This window comes from Sardina pilchardus, chromosome 18 (genome assembly GCF_963854185.1).
Source record: "Sardina pilchardus chromosome 18, fSarPil1.1, whole genome shotgun sequence".
Classification (NCBI taxonomy): Eukaryota; Metazoa; Chordata; class Actinopteri; order Clupeiformes; family Clupeidae; genus Sardina; species Sardina pilchardus.
The window spans coordinates 13,549,610-13,566,175 of NC_085011.1; the positions used below are offsets into that span (position 1 = coordinate 13,549,610).

General features: G+C 47.4%; 1 protein-coding gene across 1 annotated transcript; it reads left to right on the forward strand.

Annotated features, from left to right (window-relative positions):
- Positions 1-109: 109 nt before the first annotated feature.
- zfand4 (zinc finger, AN1-type domain 4) lies at positions 110-16,566 on the forward strand. The gene is made up of 10 exons (XM_062519727.1): positions 110-314; positions 1,802-2,107; positions 6,366-6,441; positions 6,987-7,054; positions 7,346-7,532; positions 8,478-8,631; positions 9,670-10,962; positions 12,117-12,168; positions 14,325-14,442; positions 14,666-16,566. Exons 2-10 carry the CDS (start codon positions 1,924-1,926, stop codon positions 14,799-14,801), a joined length of 2,268 nt encoding a protein of 755 aa, XP_062375711.1. The 5' UTR covers positions 110-314; positions 1,802-1,923; the 3' UTR covers positions 14,802-16,566.

Genomic DNA, 16,566 nt, shown 5'->3' on the forward strand with positions numbered 1-16,566 from the left:
TTGAGCAAGTGCAATCCCGCCTCCTCGTGGACCCCATTGGCCCACTCAGTATTTTCTTTGGTTGGTGAATGACGTCATAGGCGTCCTTACCTGTCAATCAAGAAATGTCACAATGGGCTTTTTTGGCCTGGTGCCCGTGTTGTACTAGGGTTATTGATGGGCATAGTGAGCTGATCCACTGGAGCATCAAAGCATGCTTTTCTGGAGATGCAAAACTTTAAGACATGATTCCAGAAATAACTGTATCTCAAGGAAGACGTTATTAAGTCAAGCGAAAGGCAAACCCAAGACTGCGACTTGAAACTACTGACGAGGTATTGTTAGCAATTCTATGCTAGCCAGCCTGCTAGCTTCTTATTCCTACATTACAAAGCCATTGTTCAGCAAATTAAAGTTATTTTTTTAGATTGCATGCAATAGAACAGTATCTGCCTGTAGCAGCATCCTAAGGGAATTTCATTATCTTTGCGAGGTCTTTTGTTAGCGTATATAGAACGTAACGTTACTTTGGGAGTGCCGCAAGAATGACCCCAGCTAGCCAGCTTTTCTCTATCCGTGACAATGTTGGCTAGTCGGTGTGATCCTTTTCCTGCCACTATGGGACTGTTCATAATTACGCCGTTATTCACCTGTGTGAGCATAAATAACGTGTGTATAATTGTGTAATCCTCACGCACAATATCTCACTTGTTAAATACGTTTGTAAAATCATATAGGAGTAATGGATTTTAAAACACGTTACGTGGACTATCACGGCTGCCATCAGTGCTAATGAATAACTGAATAATACCTGTGCATGTTCGAGTGACGTCGCACTTTTCATCACCTTTCATCTGCCCATTAAGGCAATTTAGTGTTTTACTGGGACTTGAATTAACTTGAACGGCAGTTAGTTGTAGCCTACTGCAGCTTATCTGGTAGGGGAAAGTCCAAATAGGCCATGTTTTGTTCACCCCAAAATTGTTTAGCATATGTTTTGTGTATGCCTGCCATGCATTTATATGATTCGGTTTTAAATTGATTATTTTATAAACCGACTGACTAACCATCTTGTGCAGTGCATCACATTGCGACACATGAACACTTTTGCGAACGGTTTCTCTAGCTTTGTTTAACAACTTATGATCATGGGCAATTCCAAGATAGCATATAGATATCGCAATATTTAAAAAATAGGGAAAATATCTTGAACTGAATCATAACCTCTCTCATACAGGTCCCTCCCACGTTACAATGTGCCTGGACTGTGTTAAGGGAAACGCTGTATTCACCCCATTTGTTCTGTTAGGACTATGTAATAACTAGGGGTTGACACTGTATCTGTCCTATTACTGGAATTGCGTAACAGTCATTAGAGTCAAGCTTACCTGATCTAACGCTGGTTAATGTTTCATTGGAAGTTGTGTGCTCATAATACTCTTACCTTTTAGTTGTTACTCTACACCTGCACCTGCCATGGCCCTGGAATTGAAGTTAAATATGAATGTATAGATTCAGTTGTAGGCTAGTGTGTTATGCAAAAGCATTTGTGTTTGTGGTGTGTTTTGTTTTTGTATGTCTCATGTTTGTTGTTTGTTTTTATGTTCATGCCTGGTTCATTTCTTTTATGAACTTGAGCTGGATATGAATTGCACGTTTTGCACTTTTTTTAACATCCTTGACATCCAGAGCAAACAGTGGGTGATGAGTTCTTTGGCCTTGGTATGGTGTAACCGTCATCTCAGTGGTCCTCCTGTTTCAGCATGTAACTTATGTAATTGCAATGTGTTGCTCTCCTCTCCTGTCCATCTCTCTACTACAGCCTTGGGTATGCCTCATGATGCTCCTCCTGGATGGCACTGGTGAGCATCCGGGCCGTTCTCCAACAGGCCTCGGGGCGCTCCACCGCTAGAGGTTCCTACTGGTCCCCTCCTTCCCCGAGCCATGGCTCAAAAGAAGGAGCCTCCTTTCTTCAACAATGACCATCTCGGTGCAGTCCCTTACAAGCTGGCCTTCTATGAGACCATGGAGCTCTTCATAGAGACACTGACAGGCACCTGCTTCGAGCTGCGTGTCTCACCCTTTGAGACCGTCATATCTGTGAAGGCAAAGATCCAAAGGCTTGAAGGTATCGATCACTGGTCTACTCTACACTTGCTGTGCTTGTCTGTTGCACTGTCGTATCTCCAACTTCTTTTTTAAAGAGGAACTATGCAGGTTTGGCGATTTCTTCGCTGTTTTCTCGTTTTACGCCCGACCCGGTGCCACAGACTTGCAAGCGTGTTGTTGTCCACTCACAGGCGCTAGGGGGAAGCGAGACAGCCGTCATACAACCCGGAATAAGTCAAATAACCACTCCAATGACTCCAAAGCGTATCAGTTAAGGCAAATTAAGCTAAAAAAAAAAACTTGCATAGTCCACTTTTAAAAAAGAAATGTCTGGCTGGTTGTTGCAGCAGTGTGCTTGTGCATGTGATTGCACCTTCCCTTAAATTGGTTGGGAAAATTATATTGACAACACTTATATTTTTTTGCTCAAACGGCAAGCATTGTCACTCTCCCAATATGGGATGTAACCCAAAAAGATGATGCACCCAGAGTTTCCCTCAACGCTGCCTTCACAGAATTACAGTAACGTAGGATCGTGTGGTATCAGGAGTGGCACTGAATTCCAATATCCGCTTAAACGAAACAAAGTTTTATCTGCAAATGTCGGTTTACCTCAGAGAAAGTTTATTTGCCTACACAGCCACGCTGTATATATAGGCTTCGTGTGATGAATACAAACAAGCAGTGCAGACGAGGCGGCTTTTGCTCCTCTCCTTCATCAGTCACATTACAGTGTACTGTAGTCTCCCACAGGCAGCACCACAAGCCCCTTTATCACTGAGCGCCTGCAGAGAGGCAGCAATAAAAAAGCTGGAATCTAGGAGCCTATCCCTCTTCAAGAGTAAAGTCTTCCCCCGTAGGTGTTTCTTGATCACCTTTGGGCGTTTAACCAGATGAATGTACTTACAAATGTAACGGTTTACACAGATAGACACTTGCTCGTGCAGATGTCTCGGCATGATTTGCTTTTGCCCCAGGGCAATGTGTTTTGACTCTTGTCACTCATGGCAAACAGACATCATCTAAAAAAAAATGTTTCAGTATATTTTTGGGGGCTTTTTATGCCTTTAATGACAGAAATAGTGGAGAATGACAGGAAGTGAATGGGAGAGAGAGTAGGGGTCGGATCCAGAAAGGACCATGGGGCTGGAATCGAACCCGGGTCGTCGGCGTATGGTGCGGGTGCCCCAGCCAGTTGCGCCACAGCTGGGGCCAGCATCATCTTTAACTTTGTCAGTCATTGCATTATTTGCATTATTTGCATTATTACACGTTTTTTTATACTGCATACTGAAGGTGTCCTGAAAAGCCATGTCTATGTATTCACAGCATATGATATATAGTATTCCCACAATGATACCGCATTAATTGACTGTTCTGTTAAAGAATGTGGTCGTTCCGTTAAATGCATCCTAAATCAGAGCCTCTCTAGTTGATTGTCATTGGAACCCCTGTGTAATGCAAATCAAATGTAGACCTGCCAACCCAAAGAAGTCTTGGTTTATTGACAAACCACCTCTGAAGAAGCCCTGAAAGCAGTCCATCAGCACATGTCTGGGCAGTGGTCAAGTTCATTGTTTTCTAGACATTGCAGTGTTAAAATATATGATGTTAAAATCAAGTGATTCTGAGCCGTGCGTGCGTGCGTGCGTGCGTGCGTGCGTGTGTGTGTGTGTGATACCCTGATGTAAACTGAACACTGAAAAGGGCCGGGTTCCAGTTGCCAGGGTGTGTCTCCGGGGAAGATAAAGTGCCACTGGAAAGAGTGGAGACTTTCAATAGAGGGCAATTGTCTGGGAGTAATTGCCATTGTTAAAACGAGCAACTCATGCAGTTGCACATGTTTCATCAGTTTAACACATGAGCAGTTCAGATGGAGAGTGGCCAATAAATCTTCCTCCCTGGCGTTGGAGATTATGCTCAGTAACAACTTCCCTGCTGACAACTCTGTCTCTCCTGTGAAGCACAGGTTAAATCAAAACCCAGCTAATTCGAGCAATAAAAAATGAATTCTCCCATATTAATGGCCCTGAAAAACTATTCGCCTTTTAAGCAGAATGAACTGCTCTCCCTTTTGTCACGCGGTATAAATGGGCCCCTGTACACCTGTGCCCCTTTCTGTGCCATTTATGTCCGTTTGTAAAGTGGAGCAGTCTGCAGAGCAACAATAAAGGAAGAGTGAAGGAAATGGATGTGAGTGGGTCGCTGTGAGAGCCTCTTGAAGCTGTAATGTCTCCAGTCATTTGTTTGCTGTAATGGCTGAGTGAAGGGCTTGAATTGGGCTGTTGATTAACAGCGTGTGTTGTGGAAAAGGGAAATGAGAGAGGAGGGAGTCGGGGCGTCGGCAGACTCGGCACGCCGGGCGCTGAGTGCTCCTCAGCCCCAGGTCTTCTGCTGATCCGTGCCCGTCTCTCTAAACAGAGCCCTCGCACCCGTGGTGCCGATCTTGCCCGCCCTTGTGATTGGCAACCATGTGCGTAAATGTGGTGCCACGTACGCAGCCTAACCTCTGTGCCCTTTGGGACGGGTACCACATGGGAAATGTGCTGGGCAGTCAGTGTGAAACTGGGTCAGTGCTATTTTACAATAATAACACACACACACACTCTCTCTCTCTCTCTCTCTCTCTCTCTCTCTCTCTCTCTCACACACACACACACACACACACACACACACACACACACACTCACACACATATATGCACACAATCTGTTTGTTTTCTTGTCTCATGTGCAGAATTCCTCCTTAGTTATGCACATCATGTTGTTGCCTCAAGGTCCCATTTCTCCTCTGCAGCGGTCATACTGAGGTGTATTTAAACCCCCCTCCCTCTCATATTTAAACCAGAAGCGCTATGCTTTAGTGTGTCATTGTCACCCTTAAAAAAAAAAAAAAAAAAAACTGGCAAGGCCAGAGCACTGGGGTCCACTCCCCACCACTCTAATGAACCCCACAAAACGAGCACCTCCTGCCCTGACCACGGCTCCGTAACGTCCCTGTAAACCAACACTTCCAGATAATTATAGCCCCAGCCCAAGGCTCTGATCACTGTTGCACTCTGACGCACCTCCCGGTGTGCCCCAGCCCCAGTGGCGGGAGGCAACGGCCGGGGCATGACCAGGCATGACCAGGCATGTCTCACAAGTGGAGTCAGCGGTTGCCTTGGCATTGTGTGTGGTGGGCAGTGCTTTTTTTCCCCATGGCAGAGTCTTTGGTCCATCCACCATTTTAAAACGGTCAGCATGCAGAGATTCTTTTCATGCATCGGTCATCTGCTAAACATAAAAAATGGTGGTTTTCCTGAATGCTCTGTTGTGGTGGTTCCCACCGAGTCCCTGATAGGACGTATTGTTATGCTACGGGCTGCACTGCGCTGGTTATAATGATGCCCGTGTGTTGTTGACTCCCTGTTGCCGTGGAGTCGTGGCTGACGGCCGCCGGCCGAGCTGATTAGAATGCCGCTTGTGTTTGGAATGGGAGGAATGAATCCGCCCCGCTTGCGCTCCCTCCCCACTTCCTCCTGCGACCGGCGCAACCGAGAGCCACTGCTGCTTTCAGCTCACGGCGATCTTAAAGCCCACAGCCTCCCAGGGCCATGAATCAGTCATGAGTGCTGTGCTGTGCTGTGCTGTGCTGTGCTGTGCTGTGCTGTGCTGTGCTGTGCTGTGCTGTGCTGTGCTGTGCTGTGCTGTGCTGTGCTGTGCTAATGCTAGCCTTTGCATGGCTGCCTGCTCTGGAGGCACTTGTACTGTAGGGGGAGTGATTATCTTTGGTATGAGCCTTGCAGGAGGATGTCTGGCTGGGGCTGCTTGAGTCAGAGGTGTGTGTGTGTGTGTGTGTGTGTGTACGTGTGTGTGTGTGTGTGTGTGTGTGCGTGTGAAACTGAACTCTTCAAGAGCGCCACATGGCCACAGCGCTCCTGCCAGATTTGGCCCTATAATTACTGCTTGTGCGTTGGGGTTGCAAGGCTGCCTCCAGGCTGTGGTGGTGTTGGTCTAGTTTGCAACCATTAAGTGAACAGCAGTATCGAACAGGCTGCATCATCCCCCTACCCTTACACCTTAGTCATGCGTCTCACACACACACACCCACCCACACACTCGTACACAATGCAGAGATCATTTGCCAGTAATTGGTGTGCACTCATTATGATCGAAAGAATTCAGCGTTTTTATCTTCCAGCAGAGCACAATTGGACTGTCTGTGTAGTTTTTTTTTTTTGTATGAAAATGATGGTAATTTTCCTCCTCACAACTCTCTCTCCTTCTATGTTCAAGGTATTCCAGTTGCTCAGCAACATTTGATCTGGAACAGTCTGGAGCTGGAGGATGAATACTGTTTGCATGACTATAAGTAAGTGGTGTGTTCTCCTGTCTCTGTTCTGTTCTCTGCCTGATGGTAATGCGCTGCGTTTGCCTCCGTGGTGCTGCTGGGAATACGTTTCGTCTCCGAGGAGACCAAGTCTTCAGATCGTCTTGAGCAGCAAGCACTAGTACGAAGCACGTTCGTTCACTCACTCGCCGTGTTTGGAAAGCCAGCTCTAACTGGGTTAAACTACTCCTCTTGGATGTAGCCTCGCTCAGCTCGCTGCTCACAGATGGTGGAATTGTCATAAATTCTTGTCACCTCATTTTCCACATGAAAAGCCCCGTGCTGAGATTGGGATGTGAGACTGCGGGGACAGTACACATTGTGCTTTTTCAAGCTGTAAATGGCAGCATTTGAGGTGGGGTGGGGTGGGGAGGAGACTGAGTTTGGTTCCTCGGGTGCTTCGGGAGCTCATTTGAATTCCTAGACACATGCATAAGATCAGCTGGACCCGCTCCTCAGAGGCACTGATGCAAGACTCTGCTCTTCTTTCTTTCTTTCTTTTCTTCCCCCCCCCCCCCCCACCAAAGCATTGCAGAGGGCTGCACTCTGAAGTTGGTCCTTGCGATGAGGGGAGGGCCCATCAACACTAGAAGAGGTATGTGAAGTCCGCTGGGGGGTTGATTTAATTGTGGTTGTGATAGACTCATTTTTGCTTGTACTGACTCACTGATTTCAGTGAATCGCCCGTTAGTGCTGGACTGGTTCTGATGAAGTGACCTTTCAGTCCACTGAACTCTGAGCCTCAGTTCCGCTAGTTTTCCAGTAAAGATAGTGGATCTGTTCCAGAATCCTAAAGAATACTGAATACTACTGGGCAATCTCTATGGCATGACACATTAATAGAACGTGAAATTGAAATGTTACCATTTGTGTTGTTTGCGTGTAGTGACGGTGGACAACTCGCTGAAAGAGATGGCTGAGTACATGGAGGCCAGCCGAGAGGAGGCGTGGGAGAAGGCCGTGCCCAACAAACAGGTCACCTTCCTGGTGTACCGCGAGGGAGACCAGCTCAACTTCTTCCGGGTGGTGGATCGAGGAGATGGCACGCTCACACCAGTGTCAGAGTCTTTAAGGTTTGCTTTAATGGCTGGCTTTCTGCATTCCAGTTTCCAAGTGTAGGTTAATTGCAGGCCGTGGTGGTGAATGGTGATACAACCTTTGGAGATTCTTGAAAGGCACAGTAATTGTCTCTCTGACTCTCTCCAGTAGTGTCATGCCTTAATCTTAACAAAACTTGTTTATTTGGCGAAAAAAAACCCTCCCTCCCAATGAGGCACTCGGTTATCTGGAAGCGCAGGATGATTTGTGATCCCATCACACCGTGAGTCACAGAGCACATGTAGTGCCAGGACTTGCACAAGCCCTACGAGCATCAGCACTCAAAAGGGGAAGCTAGCCGCCCCAGTTAGGGTTAGCATGGGGCTGAACACGGTGTGCAGCAGGGAAGATGCTTTGAAGGCAGGCATACATACATATTTAACTGTCTGACTGTCAGATATTTGCAGTCAGCCAAGCAGGCCTGGACAGTGCGTGAGAGTGTGTGCTGTAAATGCAACCTGTTAAAATTGTATCTGAAAGACCACGACTCTCACTTCCCTTTAGATGTTTCATATCTACGCCCATGTTGTCTCTCAGGCTATACTTCTGAAAACCACATATTTGCGCTCTCACTACTCTGGCTCTTAGAAAGTAGACCCTTTTCTTTGCCCCAGTTAACCTTTTACGCATCTGAAGATGTATTCACATGCATGCAAAAACCATATCAGCCGAAAAGGAAGAAATTTTGACGTGACATTATACCAACACTAGGGGAGCTTATGGCTTTGGTTTACTGCATTATAACATCTTAATATCTTGGTGTTTTTTTGTCTTGTGTTGTATTTGTTTACTTCATTCGCTGCGTTGCATATGAGATGTGAAACTGTAACGGGGCCGGAGGAATTTAAAGAATGTCGGCCCCGAGGCGTTGCGTTCAGGGCTGAGGAATCTCAGACGAGTATTTGCATGTATTGTTTCAGCGGGGGCTCGGTGTACAACGTCTACGCCGAGGAGGAGGAGGAGGAGGAGGCCGACGGCGTGGCCATGGGCCAGCAGGCGCTGGAGAACTCCATCACCATGACCAAGATGAAGCTCCTCAAGGCCAAGATGGAGAACATGAACCTCAGTAAAAAGGTGCATGGCTGCCTCCGCTAGTACTGATGACTGATTGACTCAAAGAGGCCTCTACTGCGAGGGGAAGGTTACTGCCTTTCGCCGGTAACCAGGAGTAACCGCTGATCCTCAAAACAATGCTTTGAATGTATTGCTTCTGAACTACAGTATTGTTTTGAGGTCAGCGGTTGCCTGGGTAAGCCAGTGACCTTGCTTCGTAGTCCGTCCCCCCCCCCCCCCCGGGTGACATATTCTCTAGCATTGTGTTTGTTCTCTATTTCTTTTTTTTTGTTGTTGCCGCACTGTATTGCACTGTACACTCTCCGTCTAAACAGATTGACTTAGATGTGACTGCCTCTTATCAGCGTAGCTGTAGGACGGGAACAGCATGAAGCACTCGCGGCAGATAAAGAACCACTTGTCTTGCCACTCGTTTCACACTCCACACATCTAATTAAATCAGCGACAAGGAACAATACAGAAAGTGCAGATGTTACTGTCTCGCTGCTGGGAAGAGACTTCTGAGCCCCGCTCTGCCTCTGCTGTCTCCCGCCGCCCGCCCGCCCGGGCGCTAGGCTAATAAATAGCACATCAGACACACAGTGAATCAAATGCTCTCTGATCCAGGCACAGCAAGGGAGGCAATGGTTCACTAGACTTCAAGTCTCCAAGGGTCAAACAATGGGTTGTGGGCTTTAATTGATTATATCATATGCCTTGCTACAGTATGTTGCACATATTGTTTAGTATTAACAGAGACGGTTTATAAAGTAACTAGACCATCTTTGGTATTAATACTCACAAATATGGACCCTGCTTAAAGCTAAGCTACTGTACACAGTCACATGTATTGTATATTGTTTAGAAAAAAGAATATAGAATACTGGAGGAGAACGTATGCTGGAGTATGAATTCTGTTTTGAGCCTTGAGTAACATAATGAATTAATTAGGTTGTGCCTCTTTCAATGGTATGCTTGATGGTGTGCTCTTGCCTAAATTCCTCTAACCTTATGTGTTGTCTTCTGTCGTGTGTGCTCTCTGTGTCGTCCCCCCCGCAGCCCAAAAAGAGTGCTAAGCTGAAGCCCAGGCCACCTGGGGGCCCCCGTGCCTGCAGCACCTCCTTCCCCCCCGGGCGCCACCACCACCACCGCCTCCTCAGGGTCCATCCTCCAGGTGGCCAACCGCACAGCAGCGCCACAACGCATCTACCTCCAATCGAGCACCAGCAGCCGCCCTCCGACCCCGCCGCCGCCGCCTCTGCCTCCGCCTCCTTCTCCGCTGCTCTGCCCACCCACATGGCGCTGTCCGCCCTCCCCGAGTGTGCCTCGAGCGGACAGGCCTCGCCGCTGTTCGCCGGCTCCAACTGTTACATGCTCCGCGAGGAGGAGCCGTGGGAGTGCCCGGTCAGCAAGGTCCGGCCCCCTCCCAAAGTGTCCCGGCTGGACATGGGCGGCTCCAAGTTGGCGACGGGTTGCGTGTACCCGCCCCTGTCGTCGCTGTGCCCGAGCAGCGCGATGCCCGAGGGCTCCGTGGGCGACTCGGACCTCAAGGGCAGGGGGCTGGCGCTTCTGAACGAGGCGGCGCTGCCCGAGAAGCAGAAGCTGCTCCCTCTGAGCGAGCAGCTCCAGGAGCCTCTCAGCCTGGAGCTGCCGGCCCCTAAGGAGGGCTCCATGGAGGCGCTGGGGGCCGTGGCCGAGCAGCTCCCCGCCGCCCCGCTCCTCTCCAAGGCCTTGGCCTCCAGCTCGGCGGGCGGCTGGGGCGTCGGGGCCGCGCACGTGTCCGAGGGGTCGCGGCTGAGTGCGCTTTACCTCCCCACGGAGACGGGGGCGGCATCGTCATCCTCCTCCTCCTCCTCCCCGTCCAGCCATCGCCTCCTGCAGCCTTTCGACTTCACCGGAGCCTCCCTGCGGTCCAGCCCGCCGCACTGCCGCCTGGCGCTGGACGACCGCCGCCCTCGCGGCTCCCCGGCGCCGCCCCCGAGCGCCGCCGCCTCCCCCTCCGGCCACTTCGCCGGCCCCTCCCGGAGCGTCCTCTCCCGCACCGAGGCCAGGGACATCACCAAGATGGCCAACAAGGCCGCCAAAGAGCCGCTGGGCTCGCTGAGCAGCGCCGAGCTGCTGGCCTCCCTGGCGCGGCGTGGTGGCGGCGGCGTTGGCGCCGGTGGCAGCAGTGGCGTTGTGCGGGAGGGGCCCTTGGGCCCGGCGCCGCCGCCCCGCGTGCTGGAGCGTCTGGAGAGGATGTGCGGGCCCGAGCCCCAGCTCCAGGCGCGGCTCCAGGCCAGCCTGCAGGAGCTGCAGCAGGACCTCCTCCGCCGCATCTGCCCCCCGCAGCGGCCCGCCCTCCCCCACCTGGTGAGTACGGTTCCGGTGCAGTTAGGTTACGGTTACGTTATGTTACGTTACTGTTATGTTGCTTAGCAGACGCCTTTGTCCAAAGAGTACGCCGGCGCAGGGGAGTCCTGCCGCTTAGCAACAGAGCTTTAGTGAGGGCTTCTCTGATCTGTCACAATCTGAATGAGCCACTGCACCTCCCATCTTATCACCTCAATTGCACTTGTGGAGTTATGGCCGTCAGAGGTGATTGTGTGCTGCTTAAAATACAGTGACTAAGAAGGTTACACATTCAGCTGCTTCATACAGACTAATGGGAAAATGCGTAGTACGAGGATATGATATGAGGAGTGAGTTTTTCTGTATTTTGTTTTTAATTGCCAAATGTCTGGCGGGGAGGTATGCTTGTTGACCCAGATGACGCGAAAATGGTGAGGTGATTTTAAATGTAGCCCTGGCCTTGTAAATAATAGGCTACCCATTTTTACCGTTAGAGCTCCCATGGGAGATGGCTATGAATAAAAATGCCCTCAAGTAAGAAAACCACGTGCGTCACTGTCCATGTGCTCATCTGGTCTTGTCTACCAGGTGAATGACTTAAATCCCCATGAACAGAATTCTCCAAGGCTGTCTTTGTTTACCTGCGCTAATGCACTGTAGGTCTCCATGCTCATTTTGCTAAGATTGGATTGATTTCTTTCCCTTTTCAGTGCCTCACTTTGCTGATAATTGTTGAACACCAGAGGGTTAGCTTCAGCCAGTTAGCCTCGCAGTTGCCCACCATCTTTAAAAAAAAAAATGGCATCTTACAGGTGTACTGTACTGTCTTACTTCTGGCGATAATTTCTTAAGCAAGCCAATTAGGACCTGTTGAACTTGGAGAATCTGATGGGAACATCATCATGTAAAAACTAAGTGTTTGTATATACTCAGAGAATAGTCATTTAGGAGCTAATCAGTGATGTTGTCATAATGATATGATTATGTACAACCCAGCCAATGTGAACCCAGCTGTGAACCCAGCCAGTCATCTCACTTTATCCCACTCTGCATCAAGTGATAAAGATGTAAACAAGGATGCTAATATTTTGACTGTGGCGATGAAGCAGCTTATTCAGTTCCTTGTCTCTTATTCGTTCCATTCCTCATTGTTCCCTGTTCATATTTCGTTTCAGTCTGCCAACAGTCTGGGTGCAACAGGACCTTCAAGTACCATACGGAGATTAGGTGAGTCATGCTGATCCCTGGACGCCAATTCAACACCGATAGAATATCTCTAAGAAAACATCCTCCTGCATGGAAGAATGTGGTTGCCAAATATCTGGAAAGTTCTGTGGGCTCTTGTGTGAAAACACCATATCCTGGCCCTGACATTCTACAATGGGCCTCCTCTATCGCAGACTATTCTTTCAGTTTTATATCTGTGCGAGACTGGCATGTTCTAAACCACAACTCTAAACTCCAACTGTAGACTCCAGCATTCAGTGGATAACAGGAATGGCATGTGGCGAGACATTATTGTGTTCGTTAACTGACTTTCAGAGCAATTTCAGGGCGTCTTGTTTTTTTCCCTTGACTGGGGTGAGGGAGAAGAGAGCAGCCCGTCTCTATAGCCCTGTTTTAATGCCACTGTCTTGCTCTCTGTCTTTCCTTCTCATCTCTTCCTGGTACAGATCACCTGTGCCACTAGCATAGTTTCATATCGAGCTATACAGTCCCAATACTAACAGTGGTCGTATCCAGTAGAGGGGATCCGCATTGGCTTTGAGGAGCCTGGCTGGCTGATTATTCTCCTTGGTGGGTTTTGCTGGAGGGTCATCTGGGGAGACCTCGCGCAGCTGAGTGTGTGTGGCTGATGAAAGGCAGTCCCCCAACTCGGGGGGGGGGGGGGGGGGGGGGGGGGGGGGGGGGGGGGGGGGGGGGTCAAAGCGAGAGGCAGGACAGCAGTGCGCTCTGAGATATAAGCTGATGCATGTTGTATGAGCCATACAGTGTGCAGCCAGTGCCTTTAAATATTTACACAGACGAGAGAAACCAGGCAAGAGGAAATGAACCCAAGATCTACACACACACATACACACACACACACACACACACACACACACACACACACACATAGAGTACACACACACACTCTCTCTCTCTCTCTCTCTCTCACACACACACACACACACACACACACACACACACAAAACACATGTCCTCACACCAAACTATGCTCAAAGTTGCTACCTACTACAGAATAGTTTTTTCCTCTTCCCACTTCATCTGTTCTCCAGGTAATGATATGCATCTCTGCCCTGTGCTTCTCTACTGATGTGCGCTCATGTTCCACTGCACCCCTGCCTGCCAGTATCTGGTTGACAATGTATATCAGCACAGATAGCCCAGTAGGACACAGAAATCCAATCTCATGGCTCAGTGCCACTCACAGCGCTTGCTTCCCTTGCCCATCACGTCACACCACAGGCCCTTATCAGTCTGCTGTTTGCTCACTTCTCTCGCTGTCACACTTTCCCTCCTAGTTAGTGCTGATAACCATACCAATTGTGCATTTTACGACTAAAGCGTGAAAGTTTCCGCATCTAATCTACACACTCTGTGGTTTAATTTTCAACGCGGAGCCATTTCCCCCCCCCCATTATTCTGCATTACAGTAATGTACATGTTCACAGATGTGCAGTTTTATTCCAGTAGAAATGCTAATTTTGGGCCTCAGCTGTTGCGCTGATTCCACACTCTTCCTGGAACACCAGTTTAGCCAGTCCAGGTGTAAATGTAAACGTAGCAACCTGGTATAAGCATCCATAACGGACAACTTCTGCTAAGCCTTTTTGCATGGCAGTTATGTTTTAACCACTTGTGCTCCTGTTATTACTAATAACTACATAATGCTATTAAAATCACTTATTATTATTTTTAATAATAATAAGTGATAGACGGGGCTTATTGCTTAAATAACCATAGGTAGACCTAATTTTCATAGAGTGCTTAATAAAGGACAATTAGGCCTTATATTAAAAAGATGAAAATTGGTACAATTGTATGGTTTGGAGCTTTAACATTTTCAGATATAGAATAGTTTATTGGCTAGGAGGATAAGGATGATACTAATGAGGAGGGTGGGACATGTGCCTTGTCATGTTAGTTCACATCATGAGAGTCAAAGCTTTCAGAAAATATATTGTTTATATAGTTGACTCAGTTTTCCCTTCATGGTACCGACCTAAATGTATTATGTGCATTCAGAAAGTTTCTGTAGTTTTAACCAACGTACAGTAATGTGCATTTATCACTACAATTGCCTAGCTGCTTATGTTTTTTTCTGAGATTAATTTGAAACATTAATGGCTTTTGATTTATTTCTTAATGTTGCATTTCAGGAACTCCAACATATCACCTCCCGCCAGTGAAGCCCCCGCTGAGCTCCAAGAAAAAGAGCTCAAAGCACTGCTTCTTCTGCGGCAAGAAAACTGGGCTAGCCACCAGCTACGAGTGCAGGTACAGGAGCTTGCCTGTTTCTTGTTGTCTGTCTCGTGCATTGTTTTGGGATTTCCTTTTCCAAGATTAAACTGAATTTTCACATTTACTGTACAATGATCCAAAAATCCCAAAATGACCAGAGTTCCGTTCTAATCAGTGCAGTGTAGCCTCTGGTCCAAACGAAATGAGTGAAACTGATCATAAAAATCATTCTGAAATTCTAACTTTTGTTTCCCCTCAGGTGTGGCAACAACTTCTGTGCCTCACACCGGTATGCAGAAACCCATGACTGCACATACGACTACAAGACAGCTGGTCGGCGTCTTCTGCAGGAGACCAACCCCATCGTCACTGCCCCGAAGCTGCCCAAGATCTGAGTTAGCTGACTCGTACTGTTATGGGGTGCTGACGAGACGGGGACACCAAGAGAAATGATTTAGAGAGTAACGAACATTTAAACGAACATTTAAAACAAGGAACATAAACTTAATCACCAACGTGTGCTTTTTCTTCACCATATTTGCGTAAAGCTACAGTATGTAAGGGTTTTATTTGTTGTTGTTGTTGTTGTTGATGTTGTTATATGACATGCTCAAAAAGCATATCTTAATACAGTTGTGCATTTCCAAAGGCTTCAGTAAGATGAGCTCATTGAAGAGTCTGGGCTGCACTACAGAGATACTCGCCTCTGAAGTTTCACAGCAAGCCTTGGTCTCTAACACATCAGACACTCCGAGAAGCTCAGCAGCAGGGACTGGGCCTTCAGGATTTCAGCCAGACTGCAGATGATGGGCTGGTGTGCGAGGAACGAGGGCTAGTAGGAGCCCGATTTAGCCTTGCACTGCCGTCCCGTTCACTTTCATCAAATTTCATTTGGATTTTAAATGTTCCACTACACTGCAGCCTGGCCGGGACGATGAATCAACATCTTTGATCAAGATTAAACTTAAATTATCAGATCAGATTGAAGCTTCCATGGCAAAGACTTAATTTGTATGATTAAAATTCAGGATAGCATATAAACCCATATCTGTTGGCCCATATCCTGCAATTTAACCATGACAAGTGATCACACAAGTGACTTTCTGTTCAGATTTTTTAGATTCAGATTGATTCATGAACCTTTTCTCAAAATGGTCTTTCTTAACATTTTCAAAAGCAGCCATTTTGTCATTGTCACATTTTAAATGAAAGCACTTCCTCTCATAAACACTCCCAATAGATCCCTGATGATAAATTGACCAGAAATATAAATAAATATAGAGTTTAGGCAACACCAGGCAAACCTTGACTAGAAAGTCTTACATATTGTAGCTTTAAGAAATGACTTGTTAAAAATGGAAAACGAAAAAATAGCACACTTGCATTAGTGGCTCACATCCACTACAATGTGAAAAACGGTCCAGTGTTTTTCAGCAAAAAAGAGTAATAACACATTTAGCTTGTACATAGGTAGTTATTTTAAGACGGTTAAGCTGACTAAATGCACGACTCCACACATAAATATGAAATAATCTGTTTTAGTTTTGTTTCTTAAAATAGGACTGAAGCTCACCTTTCATGAAACAGGTCTTTGAGAGATGCACTTTAGAAATAATGAATATTTATATCAATGTTTGACTTTCTTGGGGGAGGCAGGGGACTTAAGGGTTATTGCGTTGGTCTTTGTGCTTAAGTGTTTTTATGCTGACTGTTTTGATACTCGAGCCTTCACCCTCTACCCCGCCTCTCTGGCCCAGCATATCCACATGGCTGCTCTGTAAAACAGGAGAGAGGATGGAGGCACAGAGGCTGTGCTGCTACACACACACTCTCTCTCTCTCTCTCTCAAATGACCTTGCAAGGTTGTCCTGACTTCACAGAACAAGTATGCAATTTGCAGACGTAACTTGTACCGTATTTCATCTAGGTATTGTAAATTGTATGCGGCCACTGTATGCATACCTGCAGCTTTTACAAGGGCATGGGATTTGAGGATGGGGAAATTATGCTGGTTGTCATGGTAATTCCGTTTTACTCTGATTTCTCTTGCTTTTTTTATTGCACACATAAGAATCTGCTGTTATTGCTTCAACTTTTTCAGGACTGTTAAGTAATTATTGAAGGTTTAAACAAATAAAATGTATGTGTTTCCAGAGAGAT

Bases quoted from the DNA above. Each gene is read 5' to 3' on its own strand.
- zfand4 (XM_062519727.1), top strand. From the start codon at position 1,924: ATGGCTCAAAAGAAGGAGCCTCCTTTCTTCAACAATGACCATCTCGGT. The intron at 8,632-9,669 runs GTGCATGGCTGC...TCCCCCCCGCAG, and splicing joins ACATGAACCTCAGTAAAAAG to CCCAAAAAGAGTGCTAAGCT. The intron at 14,443-14,665 runs GTACAGGAGCTT...GTTTCCCCTCAG, and splicing joins GCCACCAGCTACGAGTGCAG to GTGTGGCAACAACTTCTGTG.